This window comes from Triturus cristatus, chromosome 11, assembly GCF_964204655.1.
Source record: "Triturus cristatus chromosome 11, aTriCri1.1, whole genome shotgun sequence".
Taxonomy (NCBI): Eukaryota; Metazoa; Chordata; class Amphibia; order Caudata; family Salamandridae; genus Triturus; species Triturus cristatus.
In genome coordinates this window covers 1,162,927,899-1,162,943,803 of record NC_140594.1, presented here as the reverse complement: position 1 = coordinate 1,162,943,803, position 15,905 = coordinate 1,162,927,899, and the positions used below count along the sequence as shown (strand labels likewise).

The 15,905-nt window shown below is 48.5% G+C and overlaps 1 protein-coding gene across 5 annotated transcripts in view; it reads right to left on the bottom strand.

Moving 5' to 3' along the window:
- Nucleotides 1-15,905, bottom strand: part of LOC146788640 (putative cation-transporting ATPase 13A4) — a 106,311-nt gene that overhangs the window by 25,038 nt on the left and 65,368 nt on the right. For 2 of the 5 annotated variants that reach the window (XM_085635851.1, XM_085635847.1), the window contains exons 3-4: nt 5,577-5,657; nt 1,553-3,861 (exon numbers count right to left, since the gene is read on the bottom strand). In XM_085635851.1, coding sequence (XP_085491977.1) covers nt 3,634-3,861; nt 5,577-5,657 — 309 coding nt within the window. In that variant the 3' untranslated portion in view covers nt 1,553-3,633. Of the gene's footprint in view, nt 1-1,552; nt 3,862-5,576; nt 5,658-15,905 lie in introns of those variants that run through there. The other 3 variants (XM_085635850.1, XM_085635849.1, XM_085635848.1) reach the window with 2 other exon arrangements.

The following is a 15,905-nucleotide window of genomic DNA, read 5'->3' as shown; positions in this document are numbered from 1 at the left end:
GTCATTGTAGTGTCTAGGCTTCACAGTCCTCCTTCCTGACCTTGTTTCACTATGATCTGCTTCTGCACTCTCCTCTTCCCTCTGGATGTCCCCATTCTTCCCAGCATAATCTATCCTCTGGTTCTCCTGTGGAATAGAGAATAATTGGCAAGGAAATCTACTGATGGGAGAAGTTTCATCTACCAAATCATGCTTCCTTACTGTGCGCTCAACATTGGATTTGTCGCCTTTGAACAATGGCAGTCTTTTAGCAAGACAAATGTTCCCATCACTCAGCAAAGCTGAATTTCAAACAATATCTCCTCTCCCCCCTCTTAAAAAGTCTTCCCTTCTTCACCTTTACAAAATCCACCACCTTGTAAAGAATCATATCTCCTGCTATATCTCACTTGGCTCATTTCCATTCAGTTTCTCAGTCCCATGTGAGTCCAATCCACCTGCCTAGTTCTGGTTGGCCAGGCCACGTTATCTTTAGTGCTGGGTGTTTTCCCTCCGATAAGTTCGAAAGGACTGCACTCAGTTGACTCAATCTAAGTCAACCTGGAAGCCGCTGCAGTTTTCATTAATTTTTTTTCTCCCAATTCATATTGTTACTTTTAGCTAACTTAATGATCCCTTTTATTACTCTATTAAAGCATTCATCACTTCTGTTCCCTTCGGGATGGTCAGGAGCTGTTGTTTTGTGTATTACTCTGGTATTTTCCATGAATTTCCTGAAAGCATCTGAGATAAACTGTCCCCCATTATCACTGACCACCACTTTGGGAAGCCCTTTTCCACAGAATGTCTCTTCCCAAAATGTCACCGCAACCCAAGTATCAGCTTTTAGTACAATTTTTATTTCTGCCCATTTCGAGAAATGTTTAACAGCCGCCAGGATGTGTCTGGATACCCCACACACATCCTGGACTGGATCAAAGATATCCACCCCATCCTCTTCCACGGCATTTGTGGAACCTCTGTGGGATATAGATGTGGTTTGAATGTGACAATTGCCTTATCTGAGTTTACACATTTCATGCATTCTCTAACCACATTTACAATTTCCTGTCTGCTTCTTGCCACCAATAGGATTGTTTGACTCTATTTTAGTCTTTTTACAATGCCCAGATGACCCTTGTAAAATAGATGAATGATTCTATCATATAGGTCCCTGGGCTGAGTCAGTTTAGCACCTCTTAATAAGAAACCTTCCTCCACAGACTACTCCTTCTTCACTTCCCAGAACTTGTATATTGTGTTCTCTTTCAACCTCCCTAGTTACTCTATATTTTGTGCAATCTGGTGTGCTATCATATGAGGAGGAACACTAAACATCGGTGTGCACTTGTCAGCCGACTAGTGGAGATCACGCATCTATTAGGTATGACGGTTGATGCTCGACACGAGTTATGTGTTCTGATATATAATTAGGCTTTCGTGTTTTCAGTTTCTAATTTCAATAATTTCTGATGGGGATTTTTCAGTGTTTCCCAGTGATTTCAATACCTTTAAAAAACAGTGATTACACATTTTCGCGCCATTAAAAGCAAAAGAAATAGTGTTTTTCCAGTTTGAATGGAAAGCTTTGCTTTTATTATTGCTTGCTTTCTGCACTGGTATATAGACAGTATACGTACAGTGTATATGAGGCCCATAACATTTTTTACAAATCAAACTTATTGTAGTACACCATACAATACTTCTTCAGTGAGTCTTTGGTCATGCATGCTCGCTTTTTCTTTCCCTTGTAAACTTTTATCTGTGAAAAGTCCCTCTCAACATTGCCACTTGAGACAGGCAAGGCCAAAAGAGCCAGTAAACAATTTGCTAACTCTGGCCACTGGCATAGCTTTCCATGCCAATACTGAAGCACCTGAAGATTGCGATTCTCTGGGACGGGTTTTGCAACATATTCGTTGAACTGGGCACAAATGCCCACAGAGTAATTGAAGAGGTCAAAAATTAAGCAGTACTTTTCAAAGTCCAGAAAAGATTCCCCTATACTGAAGGGATCTAGAAGTGTGCAGAGTCCAAAGTGAGGCTTCAATGACTTTTATTTGCCATGGCTGGTGAAGGGACATTTCTATGCATTAAAATTCCCTGAATTGCTCCTCCAGAATTCTTTGCTTACCAAGTGCCAAGCATTCCAACACGGAACATGTGTCACCCAGCCTATTCTTAACGAGATGTTTTACATCTACACCAATTCCGCTGAACACTTGGTAGACAAGGGTGCTTTCAGACGCTAGTTTTTTAATTATGTCCACTACAGTAGTCATGCTTTTCTGTAAAATTGTAAGAATGCAGTAGAATGTACTTTTTTTCTCATCACTATCAATATGCGACCGAAGATCCTCAAATTGATAATTACGCATCGGCAGTATGATTTTCACTCCCCTGCATGAAAACAGCATAACTACAGACCTCATCCACAAGGATGAGAGATAAGACCTATCACAGAATAACACCTGACCCTCAGCGGTGGAGAATTTTAACTCCAATGGACCTGGAATTCCTTACACATCCAGATCCTGAAGTTCAGTCACCCTTGCTCTTTGAAAAGGAACTTAAAACTCCACACTTTAAGTAACACTTCATCCATGTGACTCTCTGATAATGGACCTCAGCTAGTAATCCCATGGCTCCTACTTGTGGCCCCTCTTGTTCATATGATCTGAGACTCCCTCCACACCCATATTTGGCAAACTCTACCACTTATGCTCTTTAGAAAGGAGCTGAAGACCGGCCTCATCCATGTATAAACATCTGATTCTGGACACCATCTAGTAACCCCCCTTGCTCTACCACCATCCCGATCTCCTCTGTCCTTCATACTACCCTTGTACAGAGCTCTGTTGTTCTATGCCTAGGCTTGTGCTACATCATGTTGTGAAACTGTATTTACGTGCTCAAGACTTCTTTCATTACCTGAATAAATTGTGTGAATAAAAATAACTAAAGGAAACTAGTATTAGGGACACTGAAATATGTTCGGGTAAATTCCTTCCCTCCTGCCTCTTGAGTGGCAGGAACGCACAGATGCCTTTCATGGATTTGTATCCTGAAGGACATGTGTGACCCAGTGTTTGTGCTATCTGCAGGGCCAGGGATGGAAACCATTGAGCAGGAGGACTATCCTATTTGTTAGAAAAGGTTCAATATACTCATTTTTCAAACAGTCCTATCCTGAAGTCTGAGTCTTGCCAAACTTTGGGCAGATGTCACACTGTGTGTCTCTGGATACTATAGTTGTCCAATGAACAAGTTTATGGGTAACATAAAAACACAACCTGTCCTCATGAGTGACATCCTGGCTTGTTGCAAGGCATTTCACGCGGACGTGGTCTGAGCTCCTGCTGTGGGCTTGTAGGAGTGGAATGAGTAGAATAATCCGCGGAGCAGGCACGGGTTCTATCCTGGTAGCCACAGCTCGGAGCAGCATGCTACAGTTTCTTTTGGGCCATCCAGTTCTACAATGTTCTTTGAGTCATTTTTTAAAAGGCGAGTGTAGGAGGTGAGGATGGACTCCAAAATCACAAAGCTACTTCAACACAGAATACAGTTCAAATATTTCCAAATAAATAGTTTTAGTAATGGACAAATGAGTCCCTTTATAATATTACATGAAGCTAGGATGTGTGCACTGAGTTATTACTTGGTCAGCGCATGCTCATTGTTGTCAAATGCTGGGTTGCCAAACATTTCCATTTCAGGGTCTGTCCCATTAATGCATGAATCAGGATAAATTGTTTGGTTCAGCTGTGGCCACAGTGGATCCTGGTGTAGGAGTCGTTGCAGCTTCCGATATTGACTTCTAGATTCATAGTTAAAGGTCTTCTTTATCCATACCCACAATGCTCGGTTCTGAATAATTCCCTCCTGCAAAATTACGGAAAATTATTATGTATATGTTTTAGTTCTCTTCACATTGATCTCAGGGCAAAACCGATGAATGGTGACATCATTATGTGTCTTTTTTAAACATTGGATGGAAAGAATAACAGGTCAAAAATTTCAGAATTAAAAATAAAACTTGGGAAAATATCACAGTGACATATTAGTGTACAGCATAAGTGTTCTCTTACAAAAAATATGTAAAGAACAAGTAAGCAGCTCCCAAACGGTGCTATCTTGTATATACATAAGAAATATAGAGGTGGTACAGTTGAGTCGCCCTCATATAAAAGAGAACATTCCAAATAGGAATCCAATAATAACTCCTCTGAAATTAATCTTCCAAACTTAATTCTGAAGGAAATAAAGTTTGCTACATAATTTGAACCAGCGATTGAGAAATCAAGTATCTGGCCAATCAATGTACCAACTACCCAACAAGAGTTCAGGGGTCATTTAAAGGATCCTAGAAATATGAAACCTTCCAAAGTTTGTCACATCTCAAATCCACCCTCCTTCCAATGTCCCTGCCCCATGTCTAGCTCAGGGAATTTACTATTGCCACTTTACACTTAGCAAGCGATGCACTAACGCCATCCTAGAGTCTTCTAAATTAATTTCGATGTGAAATAAATACCTCCCACATCAACTAGACCACATTTCAGTTGAATGCTGTTCCACTCAAGAGCATGTTACAGCTTTTGGAGATAATGAACATTTACAATATAGGGGCATATCATCAAGCCCCGGAGATAACATTATCGCTGCTTTAGCGTCCGGTTTCGGACGTAAAGCGGCGATAATTTTATCGCTTAATCAGCAAGGTCACGCTATTGCATGAATCCTTGTATTTTCACCCTTTCCCCCAACGTCCATCTTTGCATCTCTAATGAGATGCAAAGTGGGAGTTCCTGCCCTGACATAACTGGAGAAATGTCGCTAAACCAACATTTCTCCAATTATCAATGGGCATGCTAACCTGTAGAGCGACAAGCAAAGTAGCGATAACTTGTGTTATCGCTACTTTCCTTACGTCTGCTTCAAGACTGACTTAGCCATGACATCCTATGTAAGGTGGATATCATGGCTAAGTATGCCTTGCCCTATCATTAAGCTTTCGCCAAACCTTGTGCGATTTTTACTGTATTTCCAGCGATAATCGCACAATTGGCAGCTTGGTTTGGAGATAAGCGTTGCTGATAGCACACTATCTCCGTGATAAAGTTCAGAGTTGGCTGACGATATTTATCCTCGCGCTGAGCGATAATTATCACATGGCCTTGATGATATGCCCCACAGTTAGGTACGCAATATCTACCAGTTTCAGTTACAAGCAATTTTATGTATGAATACAGAATATATTTTGCACGAGCACTTGTATATCAAGTAGGTGATTTGGTTAAACTTATAATTCAGTTATCATAGAACACATTGATTTGCAATAAAACACAATATTTATAAACTAGATTTGAAGTCTTGAGTCAAACCGAAGTCACTATTTTTGATGAACTGTTGATTTTAATTAGGGTTGACTGTTTGTTTGGAATGCTAGACCTAGCAACTCCCTTTCTACACACATAAAACCTTGGATGTCGCTTCTCAAAGTCAGGTAAAAGTCAGTCTCCTCTGAATCAACGTAGACTGAAATTCCTATTGAATGATTGGAAACCCCATTGATCCGCAATAGTAAGAGTACTTACCTCAACCCCGTAGGATACGAAGAAGAGGATGACCAGTGTGATGAGCAGATAGACCCGCCAAAGGGCGGGAACGCAGACGAGCTGTCAAAGGAGAAAAATGAATACCTTTGAGATAGCTTCTTAAGGTGTCAGATGAACACTACATTTTTCTAATCAGTATCTCATGTACATGGGGCCATCTGTAGAAAGCGGACCTTGTTTAATCTAATCAGCACTGTTGGAATGGGTGAATGTGATGTCAATAATTACTGTGATGTGTGCAGACCCGAAAACATCAATACCAATAAATGCAATATCAATGTATGCCAATAACCTGTGCCCGCACAACCATGCTAGTCCCAGTCAGTGCAATGTGAATGTATGACATAACCTGTACCTGCATAGTAGCGTCGACACCCACAATGACACTGGCAATAACGAGATCAATGTATGTCATAATCCATCCTCAAATAACGATACTGTTACTAGTAACCACAATGCCGATGTACGTTATGACGTTATGACTTAAGCAAACTTAACCAGTAAGAAGAAAGTCAATATATGCTATGCCAACTGTATGCACAATGTTAAGGATGTCGATAAAAATGATTCCAGTGACTGCCATATTATTTTTTGGAGTTCCAATAAACTTGTGTCATTGCTGTCGGTTTCACCCAAGGGGACCTCCCCATCAACCCAGAGTCAGAGATACGTGGTTAGATAAGTTCTACGAACCATGCCTATGGAATACCAGATCGTAGATCGGGTCTCTCTGAACCTAAAGATGAAAGCGAACCCAGGGAAAACCCTCACCGATCCCACAGACAGATCATTGCACTGCAAACAGGTCCAAGGAAATTGGCCCCAATAAAACACCTTTGGCCAAGAGCTCACATTTTGCAAAATACCACAAAGCTAGATTCCCACGCACATAGAAACACCCAACCAATCAGGACACAACATGCACACCAGACATAGCGATCACGGGCACCTCATTCCTGACATCAGGACACATAATACTGGTCCACACTAGCTGTACCCGAGGTCGAGAGCTATCTGTGTAAATGTAAATGTGCAGATATTTATATAGCGCAAATCACCAAACGGTCTCTAAGCGCTTGCTTAGGGAACCCGTCCTGGTACTCCCCTGTGAGATAACCCAGCAGAGTCTCCACAAGGTGAAAGCCAGGCATCCCGCAGCGAGGGGCCATTGTGGAGATTAAGCAAGCTATTGCCCAGAGTCGCAGAGTGTGAACCCATGAATCGAGTATGCACTGGAGCGAGAATTATCGAGTCCATGGACAATTTATGGACTCAAGACCTAGCCGAGCCGGGAATTGAACCCTGGTCCCGGGCTGACCTCTGCTTCCAGGTCTGCCTACTCTAACCAGTGAGCCACACTTCTCCTCCTTCTTCTCCTTCTTCTACTCTAACCAGAGAGCTATCTGTGTCCTTATCAGATGCCCGCATTCATTGATTTATGACTGAGATGCTTTTTTGGAATGTAGAAAATTGGTTTATTGTACCCCATGAACTGTATATAACAGCAGCCAAAACTTTGTACACAGAGAGACTTTGAGCAGACACACTTTGTCGAAGCTCTCCAGCGTTGAATTAAACCAACTTGTTCCTGTTTTGTAAAATGCCTCGTCATTTCATTTATTTAAGGTAAACTAATATCTGAGCAACAGCACCTTGTGGCATGCAAAACAAGAGACTCCTCCTTCAAATTCAAAAGTTATAAAATATCAGGATCAATTCTAAGGTGAATTTTGTTGCTCAGTTTAATTTCTGATTAGTTAAGTTTAATTTCAGATTAGTATATAATTGATAAAATCTAAAGAAAAATCAAGATTGCATTTCATGACTGTCCATCAAATCTTTGCTGTTGCCCCTCTTCAAAGTACTTGAATCTCCCATTGCCGGAGGGTGAAGAGATGTGGGAACAATTCAAATTGAGTATCAATTTACTTTTTACTCCAATGCAGGGGACATTCTAAAGTAATGGTGACTTTGAGCCAAAGGAGCGGGAGCAGAACCTGGGCAGAGATAGGAACACGACTTGGGTCAGTTAAGACGGTAGAGGTCATTGGCTGTCCTCTTAATCTTAGCCTCATTCACACATCAGGGCTCCTGTCATTAAGTACATAAGAACCTGACTTATCACACACCAAACAAACAAAACACTCAAGGTTTGCTGTTGTTGTGGCCTCATTTATGCAGCATAATACCAAGAAAAACTTTTACCAAGTATAAATTAGAGCTTCGCCAAGAAAAGTGTTCTAAAGTGTACAAACCTAAACTATGTAAGATCCAAAAAGGGAAACATATGACCTGCATCAAAGTCTGCTTTGGGAATGTGATGTGTGCATTGCACACACTTTCTGAATGAGGTGTAAAGGTTTGTAGGGCAGTGTCCAAGGAGTGTGGTCTACCCTGTTTAACGGTTTGCACAGCAGTGTCTGAGGACTCGGAGTGTGGTCTGCCCTGTGCAACGGTTACCGGGCAGTGTCCAAGCAGTGGGGTCTACCCTGTGCAACGGTTACAGGGCAGTGCCATAGGAGTGTGGCCTGTCCAGTGCAACGGTTTGCACAGCAGTGTCCAAGGAGTGGGGTCCACCCTGTGCAACGGTTACAGGGCAGTGCCTGAGGAGTGTGGCCTGCCCTGTGCAATGGTTACAGGGCAGTGCCATAGGAGTGTGGCCTGCTCTGTGCAACGGTTACAGGGCAGTGCCTGAGGAGCGTGGCCTGCCCAGTGCAACGGTTACAGGGCAGTGCCTGAGGAGTGTGGCCTACTCTGTGCAGCGGTTACAGGGCAGTGCCTGAGGAGTGTGGCCTGCCCTGTGCAACGGTTACAGGGCAGTGCCTGAGGAGTGTGTCCTACCCTGTGCAACGGTTACAGGGCAGTGCCTGAGGAGTGTGGCCTGCCCTGTGCAACGGTTTCAGGGCAGTGCCTGAGGAGTGTGTCCTACCCTGTGCAACGGTTACAGGGCAGTGCCAGAGGAGTGTGGCCGGCCCTATGCAACGGTTACAGGGCAGTGTTCGAGGAGTGTGGCCTGCCCTGTGCAACGGATTGCAGGGCAGTGTCCGAGGAGCATGGCCTGCCCTGTGCAACGGTTTGCAGGGCTGTACCAGAGGAGTGTGGCCTACCCTGAGCAACGGTTACAGGGCAGTGCCATAGGAGTGTGTCCTGCCCTGTGCAACGGTTACAGGGCAGTGCCAGAGGAGTGTGGCCTGCTCTGTGCAACGATTACAGGGCAGTGCCATAGGAGTGTGGCCTGCCCTTTGCAACGGTTACAGGGCAGTGCCTGAGGAGTGTGGCCTGCCCTGTGCAATGGTTACAGGGCAGTGCCATAGGAGTGTGGCCTGCCCTGTGCAACGGTTACAGGGCAGTGCCTGAGGAGTGTGGCCTGCCCTGTGCAACGGTTACAGAGCAGTGTCTGAGGAGTGTGGCCTACCCAGTGCAACGGTTACAGGGCAGTGCCATAGGAGTGTGTCCTGCCCTGTGCAACGGTTACAGGGCAGTGCCAGAGGAGTGTGGCCTGCTCTGTGCAACGGTTACAGGGCAGTGCTAGAAGAGTGTGGCCTGCTCTGTGCAACGGTTACAGGGCAGTGCCTGAGGAGTGTGTCCTACCCAGTGCAACGGTTACAGGGCAGTGCCAGAGGAGTGTGGCCTGCCCTGTGCAATGGTTACAGGGCAGTGACACAGGAGTGTGTCCTGCCCTGTGCAACGGTTACAGGGCAGTGCCAGAGGAGTGTGGCCTGCTCTGTGCAACGGTTACAGGGCAGTGCCTGAGGAGTGTGTCCTACCCAGTGCAACGGTTACAGGGCAGTGCCAGAGGAGTGTGGCCTGCCCTGTGCAATGGTTACAGGGCAGTGACACAGGAGTGTGGTCTACCCTGTGCAATGGTTACAGGGCAGTGCCATAGGAGTGTGGCCTGCCCTGTGCAACGGTTACAGGGCAGTGCCTGAGGAGTGTGGCCTGCCCTGTGCAATGGTTACAGGGCAGTGCCTGAGGAGTGTGTCCTACCCAGTGCAACGGTTACAGGGCAGTGCCAGAGGAGTGTGGCCTGTCCTGTGCAATGGTTACAGGGCAGTGACACAGGAGTGTGTCCTGCCCTGTGCAACGGTTACAGGGCAGTGCCAGAGGAGTGTGGCCTGCTCTGTGCAACGGTTACAGGGCAGTGCCTGAGGAGTGTGTCCTACCCAGTGCAACGGTTACAGGGCAGTGCCAGAGGAGTGTGGCCTGCCCTGTGCAATGGTTACAGGGCAGTGACACAGGAGTGTGGTCTACCCTGTGCAACGGTTACAGGGCAGTGCCATAGGAGTGTGGCCTGCCCTGTGCAATGGTTACAGGGCAGTGCCTGAGGAGTGTGGCCTGCCCTGTGCAACTGTTACAGGGCAGTGACATAGGAGTGTGTCCTGCCCTGTGCAACGGTTACAGGGCAGTGCCAGAGGAGTGTGGCCTGCTCTGTGCAACGGTTACAGGGCAGTGCCAGAGGAGTGTGGCCTGCTCTGTGCAACGGTTACAGGGCAGTGCCTGAGGAGTGTGTCCTACCCTGTGCAACGGTTACAGGGCAGTGCCTGAGGAGTGTGGCCTGCCCTGTGCAACGGTTTCAGGGCAGTGCCTGAGGAGTGTGTCCTACCCTGTGCAACGGTTACAGGGCAGTGCCAGAGGAGTGTGGCCGGCCCTATGCAACGGTTACAGGGCAGTGTTCGAGGAGTGTGGCCTGCCCTGTGCAACGGATTGCAGGGCAGTGTCCGAGGAGCATGGCCTGCCCTGTGCAACGGTTTGCAGGGCTGTACCAGAGGAGTGTGGCCTACCCTGAGCAACGGTTACAGGGCAGTGCCATAGGAGTGTGTCCTGCCCTGTGCAACGGTTACAGGGCAGTGCCAGAGGAGTGTGGCCTGCTCTGTGCAACGGTTACAGGGCAGTGCCATAGGAGTGTGGCCTGCCCTGTGCAACGGTTACAGGGCAGTGCCTGAGGAGTGTGGCCTGCCCTGTGCAATGGTTACAGGGCAGTGCCATAGGAGTGTGGCCTGCCCTGTGCAACGATACAGGGCAGTGCCTGAGGAGTGTGGCCTGCCCTGTGCAACGGTTACAGAGCAGTGTCTGAGGAGTGTGGCCTACCCAGTGCAACGGTTACAGGGCAGTGCCATAGGAGTGTGTCCTGCCCTGTGCAACGGTTACAGGGCAGTGCCAGAGGAGTGTGGCCTGCTCTGTGCAACGGTTACAGGGCAGTGCCAGAGGAGTGTGGCCTGCTCTGTGCAACGGTTACAGGGCAGTGCCTGAGGAGTGTGTCCTACCCAGTACAACGGTTACAGGGCAGTGCCAGAGGAGTGTGGCCTGCCCTGTGCAATGGTTACAGGGCAGTGACACAGGAGTGTGTCCTGCCCTGTGCAACGGTTACAGGGCAGTGCCAGAGGAGTGTGGTCTGCTCTGTGCAACGGTTACAGGGCAGTGCCTGAGGAGTGTGTCCTACCCAGTGCAACGGTTACAGGGCAGTGCCAGAGGAGTGTGGCCTGCCCTGTGCAATGGTTACAGGGCAGTGACACAGGAGTGTGGTCTACCCTGTGCAACGGTTACAGGGCAGTGCCATAGGAGTGTGGCCTGCCCTGTGCAACGGTTACAGGGCAGTGCCTGAGGAGTGTGGCCTGCCCTGTGCAACGGTTACAGGGCAGTGCCTGAGGAGTGTGTCCTACCCAGTGCAACGGTTACAGGGCAGTGCCAGAGGAGTGTGGCCTGCCCTGTGCAATGGTTACAGGGCAGTGACACAGGAGTGTGTCCTGCCCTGTGCAACGGTTACAGGGCAGTGCCAGAGGAGTGTGGCCTGCTCTGTGCAACGGTTACAGGGCAGTGCCTGAGGAGTGTGTCCTACCCAGTGCAACGGTTACAGGGCAGTGCCAGAGGAGTGTGGCCTGCCCTGTGCAATGGTTACAGGGCAGTGACACAGGAGTGTGGTCTACCCTGTGCAACGGTTACAGGGCAGTGCCATAGGAGTGTGGCCTGCCCTGTGCAACGGTTACAGGGCAGTGCCTGAGGAGTGTGGCCTGCCCTGTGCAACGGTTACAGGGCAGTGCCTGAGGAGGGTGTCCTACCCAGTGCAACGGTTACAGGGCAGTGCCAGAGGAGTGTGGCCTGCCCTGTGCAATGGTTACAGGGCAGTGACACAGGAGTGTGTCCTGCCCTGTGCAACGGTTACAGGGCAGTGCCAGAGGAGTGTGGCCTGCTCTGTGCAACGGTTACAGGGCAGTGCCTGAGGAGTGTGTCCTACCCAGTGCAACGGTTACAGGGCAGTGCCAGAGGAGTGTGGCCTGCCCTGTGCAATGGTTACAGGGCAGTGACACAGGAGTGTGGTCTACCCTGTGCAACGGTTACAGGGCAGTGCCATAGGAGTGTGGCCTGCCCTGTGCAACGGTTACAGGGCAGTGCCTGAGGAGTGTGGCCTGCCCTGTGCAACGGTTACAGGGCAGTGCCATAGGAGTGTGTCCTGCCCTGTGCAACGGTTACAGGGCAGTGCCATAGGAGTGTGGCCTGCTCTGTGCAACGGTTACAGGGCAGTGCCAGAGGAGTGTGGCCTGCTCTGTGCAACGGTTACAGGGCAGTGCCTGAGGAGTGTGTCCTACCCAGTGCAACGGTTACAGGGCAGTGCCAGAGGAGTGTGGCCTGCCCTGTGCAATGGTTACAGGGCAGTGACACAGGAGTGTGTCCTGCCCTGTGCAACGGTTACAGGGCAGTGCCAGAGGAGTGTGGCCTGCTCTGTGCAACGGTTACAGGGCAGTGCCTGAGGAGTGTGTCCTACCCAGTGCAACGGTTACAGGGCAGTGCCAGAGGAGTGTGGCCTGCCCTGTGCAATGGTTACAGGGCAGTGACACAGGAGTGTGGTCTACCCTGTGCAACGGTTACAGGGCAGTGCCATAGGAGTGTGGCCTGCCCTGTGCAACGGTTACAGGGCAGTGCCTGAGGAGTGTGGCCTGCCCTGTGCAACGGTTACAGGGCAGTGCCTGAGGAGTGTGTCCTACCCAGTGCAACGGTTACAGGGCAATACCAGAGGAGTGTGGCCTGCCCTGTGCAATGGTTACAGGGCAGTGACACAGGAGTGTGTCCTGCCCTGTGCAACGGTTACAGGGCAGTGCCAGAGGAGTGTGGCCTGCTCTGTGCAACGGTTACAGGGCAGTGCCTGAGGAGTGTGTCCTACCCAGTGCAACGGTTACAGGGCAGTGCCAGAGGAGTGTGGCCTGCCCTGTGCAATGGTTACAGGGCAGTGACACAGGAGTGTGGTCTACCCTGTGCAACGGTTACAGGGCAGTGCCATAGGAGTGTGGCCTGCCCTGTGCAACGGTTACAGGGCAGTGCCTGAGGAGTGTGTCCTACCCTGTGCCATGGTTACAGGGCAGTGTTCGAGGAGTGTGGCCTGCCCTGTGCAACGGAAACGTCACAACAATACTGTTTTGGGGTTCAGAACGGATTGCCCTCCCGGTGCACTTATCTAAGTAACGACCCTTCAATGAAACAGGTGCGCAGAGTGTGCATTTGACGTCACAAGCCCAGGACATAACTGGACAGCGTTTGACATTGGGAGGGAGCGTGCCACGTTAGAGGAAAGCAATCACTTTTAGGACAGCAGTCAACAATTACAATTATTTGGCTAAGACTAAGAGTGCTTTTTTCGAAGCCTGCACGTGTAATGTCCATTGTATGATCACCAGTGACGTACACACAGCATGAATTATGCAAATGTATGCTTCTGACTGCAGGTGCGAGGCAGCAACGTACATTAATACCATCCAAGCACGTGACAATCACAGCACATTAATCATTAGCCCCATGTGCGTGAGCTTGCATCTGCAGAAAGATGCCATTCCAGGACAGCCCCGCCCACCGGGCACTCACTGGCGTGAACTGGATTTGATGTGTGTGCCTTGGCACACAGTGTGAGCTGTAAATCACAGCGCCCAGGCGAACCCAGACACAACACAGCCGCGTATGTGCGTGCAACGCACCGCATAGGCACGCGCTAACCCTGCTCTGAGTGCACGTTTCAAGGTGCTCTGAGCACAAGTGTATTCTGTGGACAAACGTCTGTAAGTTCACATTTATTTCGCTTTGTGAATTGCTAAAGTTTACCTTCTCAGAAAAAGATTCCTGCATTAAAGGTAGGTTGGAACTTGGTTCCGAAATACATGCTCCACGAGAGAATCACTCTCTCTAAAGTTTGGTTTTAAAGGGTTTTGAATCCCCCTGGACTTACTTTGAGGTCGTTGTCAGGGCCATCTTTGTTTTCAGACATCACCATGTTCATGAATTTGGCCAATTTCTTCCAAAACAAGCATTTACAATGCAACGGTCTCGGCATTGTTAAAGTTAGAGCTATTGGCATTGCTCATGACAATGCCGTTTCTTTAAATGTTTTGAAAACAAAAACATAAACAAAAATAATGTAATGAGCAATGCCAATAGCTCTAACTTTACCAATGCCGAGACCATTGCATTGTAAATGCTTGTTATATTACTTTGATACCGTTATCGTAGAATGCGTTTGTTTTGTACAGAACACCATTAAAATCTCCCATCTTCAGTGCTGTGACTAGCACGAGCTACATCATCCAACTCAACGGTACTAATTGGATCAACTTCAAAAGCATGGCACAGACTTTATTTTTTCAGGTCTGTGGATCCAAGTGAACTAAACCTGGACTACGATTCCCAGAATGCACTCGTGTGTAATGAAGATACAGGACTGGTCTTCAGACTTTTAATACTAAACTAAACGTTTTGTAATTTATGATGCTGGGGCGCTGCAAGCTCGTTCTGTATCCCATATGTCAGAGGCGCAACTAGAGACAAATTTGTTTTGGGGGGGGGGGCTAAGCAAAAATTTCAGGGGGGGGGCTGAATCTTTAAACAGTAGGCAGAGTGGCGCTGATTTCGGGGGTGGGGGGGCTGAATCTAGGCAGAGTGGAGCTGAAGGGGCTTTTAGAAAGGGTGAAACAACAGCAAGGCCTCATTAACATGCAAATGGTCTTTTTAAAGACCTGTGAAGTGCTCGGGTGCGAATTTGTGTCTGCCCGGGAAGCGGTCTCATCCCGGGCTGCCACACACGACGGGGGGGGGGGGGGGTCTGAAGCCCTTTGAGTTCAATGGGTGTTGCCCCCCTGCCATATGTTATTTCTTCAATATGTGGTAAGGTGGCCATGTGTACCTCATCAATTATAAAGTGCATTAATGCGAGGCGCCCTAACATCCGAGGGGGCTTGTCCTCGCCGAAATGAAACTTCAAGACAAATAAATAAACATTCATGTAATCTAAAGAAAGGGAGAGGCGTGCTTCTGCACCCCACACTGCCTGCACTCACCGAGGCCGGCTTGCCCGTGGCTTTGGCCAGCTGCTGGGTGAGCTCGCCTAGCAGGTTTTTGGGGACGGAGTCCTTGCAGACGTTGGTGTTCATTACGAAGGTGGGCATCTCGGAGGTGTGACGCGGGCCTCACTGGTGCTGTATGGGTGGGAAGGGCCTCTTTGCTGCGATGCTGCTGCGGAAGATTGATAATGGCATCTGTCTGTCCTGCGGTGGTGCTGCTGGAGGGACAGAAGAGCGCGAGCCTCGACGCTGCCTGTGCTGGGAGATGAAAGATGGAGGGCGGTCGCAGCCTCTTGTACTGAATAATGCGCAAACAATAAGGAGCGCTGCCACCTTCACCATTTGGAGCCCCTTCCTTTAAAATCTGGATGGATTGATTGATGACCCGAGCGCGAGGCCCCTGTGCTGTTGCTGGTCACTTGCTGAACTCTCGCAGATTCCGCAAAATAACGACGGCGACCTCCGGCTCTGACACACAGGGCGATGCAATCACGTTGAGACAGACAGTGTGTGCTTTTCACCCGGTGGTTATCGCGGAAACAACATTTGCATAATGCTGTACAGAGCATTTCTAAAATGTGGCGCATTCTAAATGGCCATCGACCTAACCTAGTTGTTTGTTTTTTGGTGTAATTTTGAAAATAAAACTTAGACTCCAATTTTGGCAACTGTTGAGAATTCCAACTTCCTGCCCAGTGCTCTAAAGGACGTGACGGTGGAAAAAGAATTCCCTGATTTCCGTCCAGCCATGTCCAGCTATCTGTACTCATACATCTGCCAATTTACAAATTAATGCCACGTTGAGGAGGGGCCTTGGAGGGGGCCTTGTGCTGAGAGCTACCTAAGAGGCTCTCTGCTCCACACCAAGCCCCCCACGCTTCTCCCAAACAAGGCAGTGCAAAAGGCACACCACTGCCTTTCTCCGAGGTCAAGAAGAAATGCCTCGGAGAAACGCAGTGTCCTTTTCGGATTCGGGGGCGTGTTTGTCTTT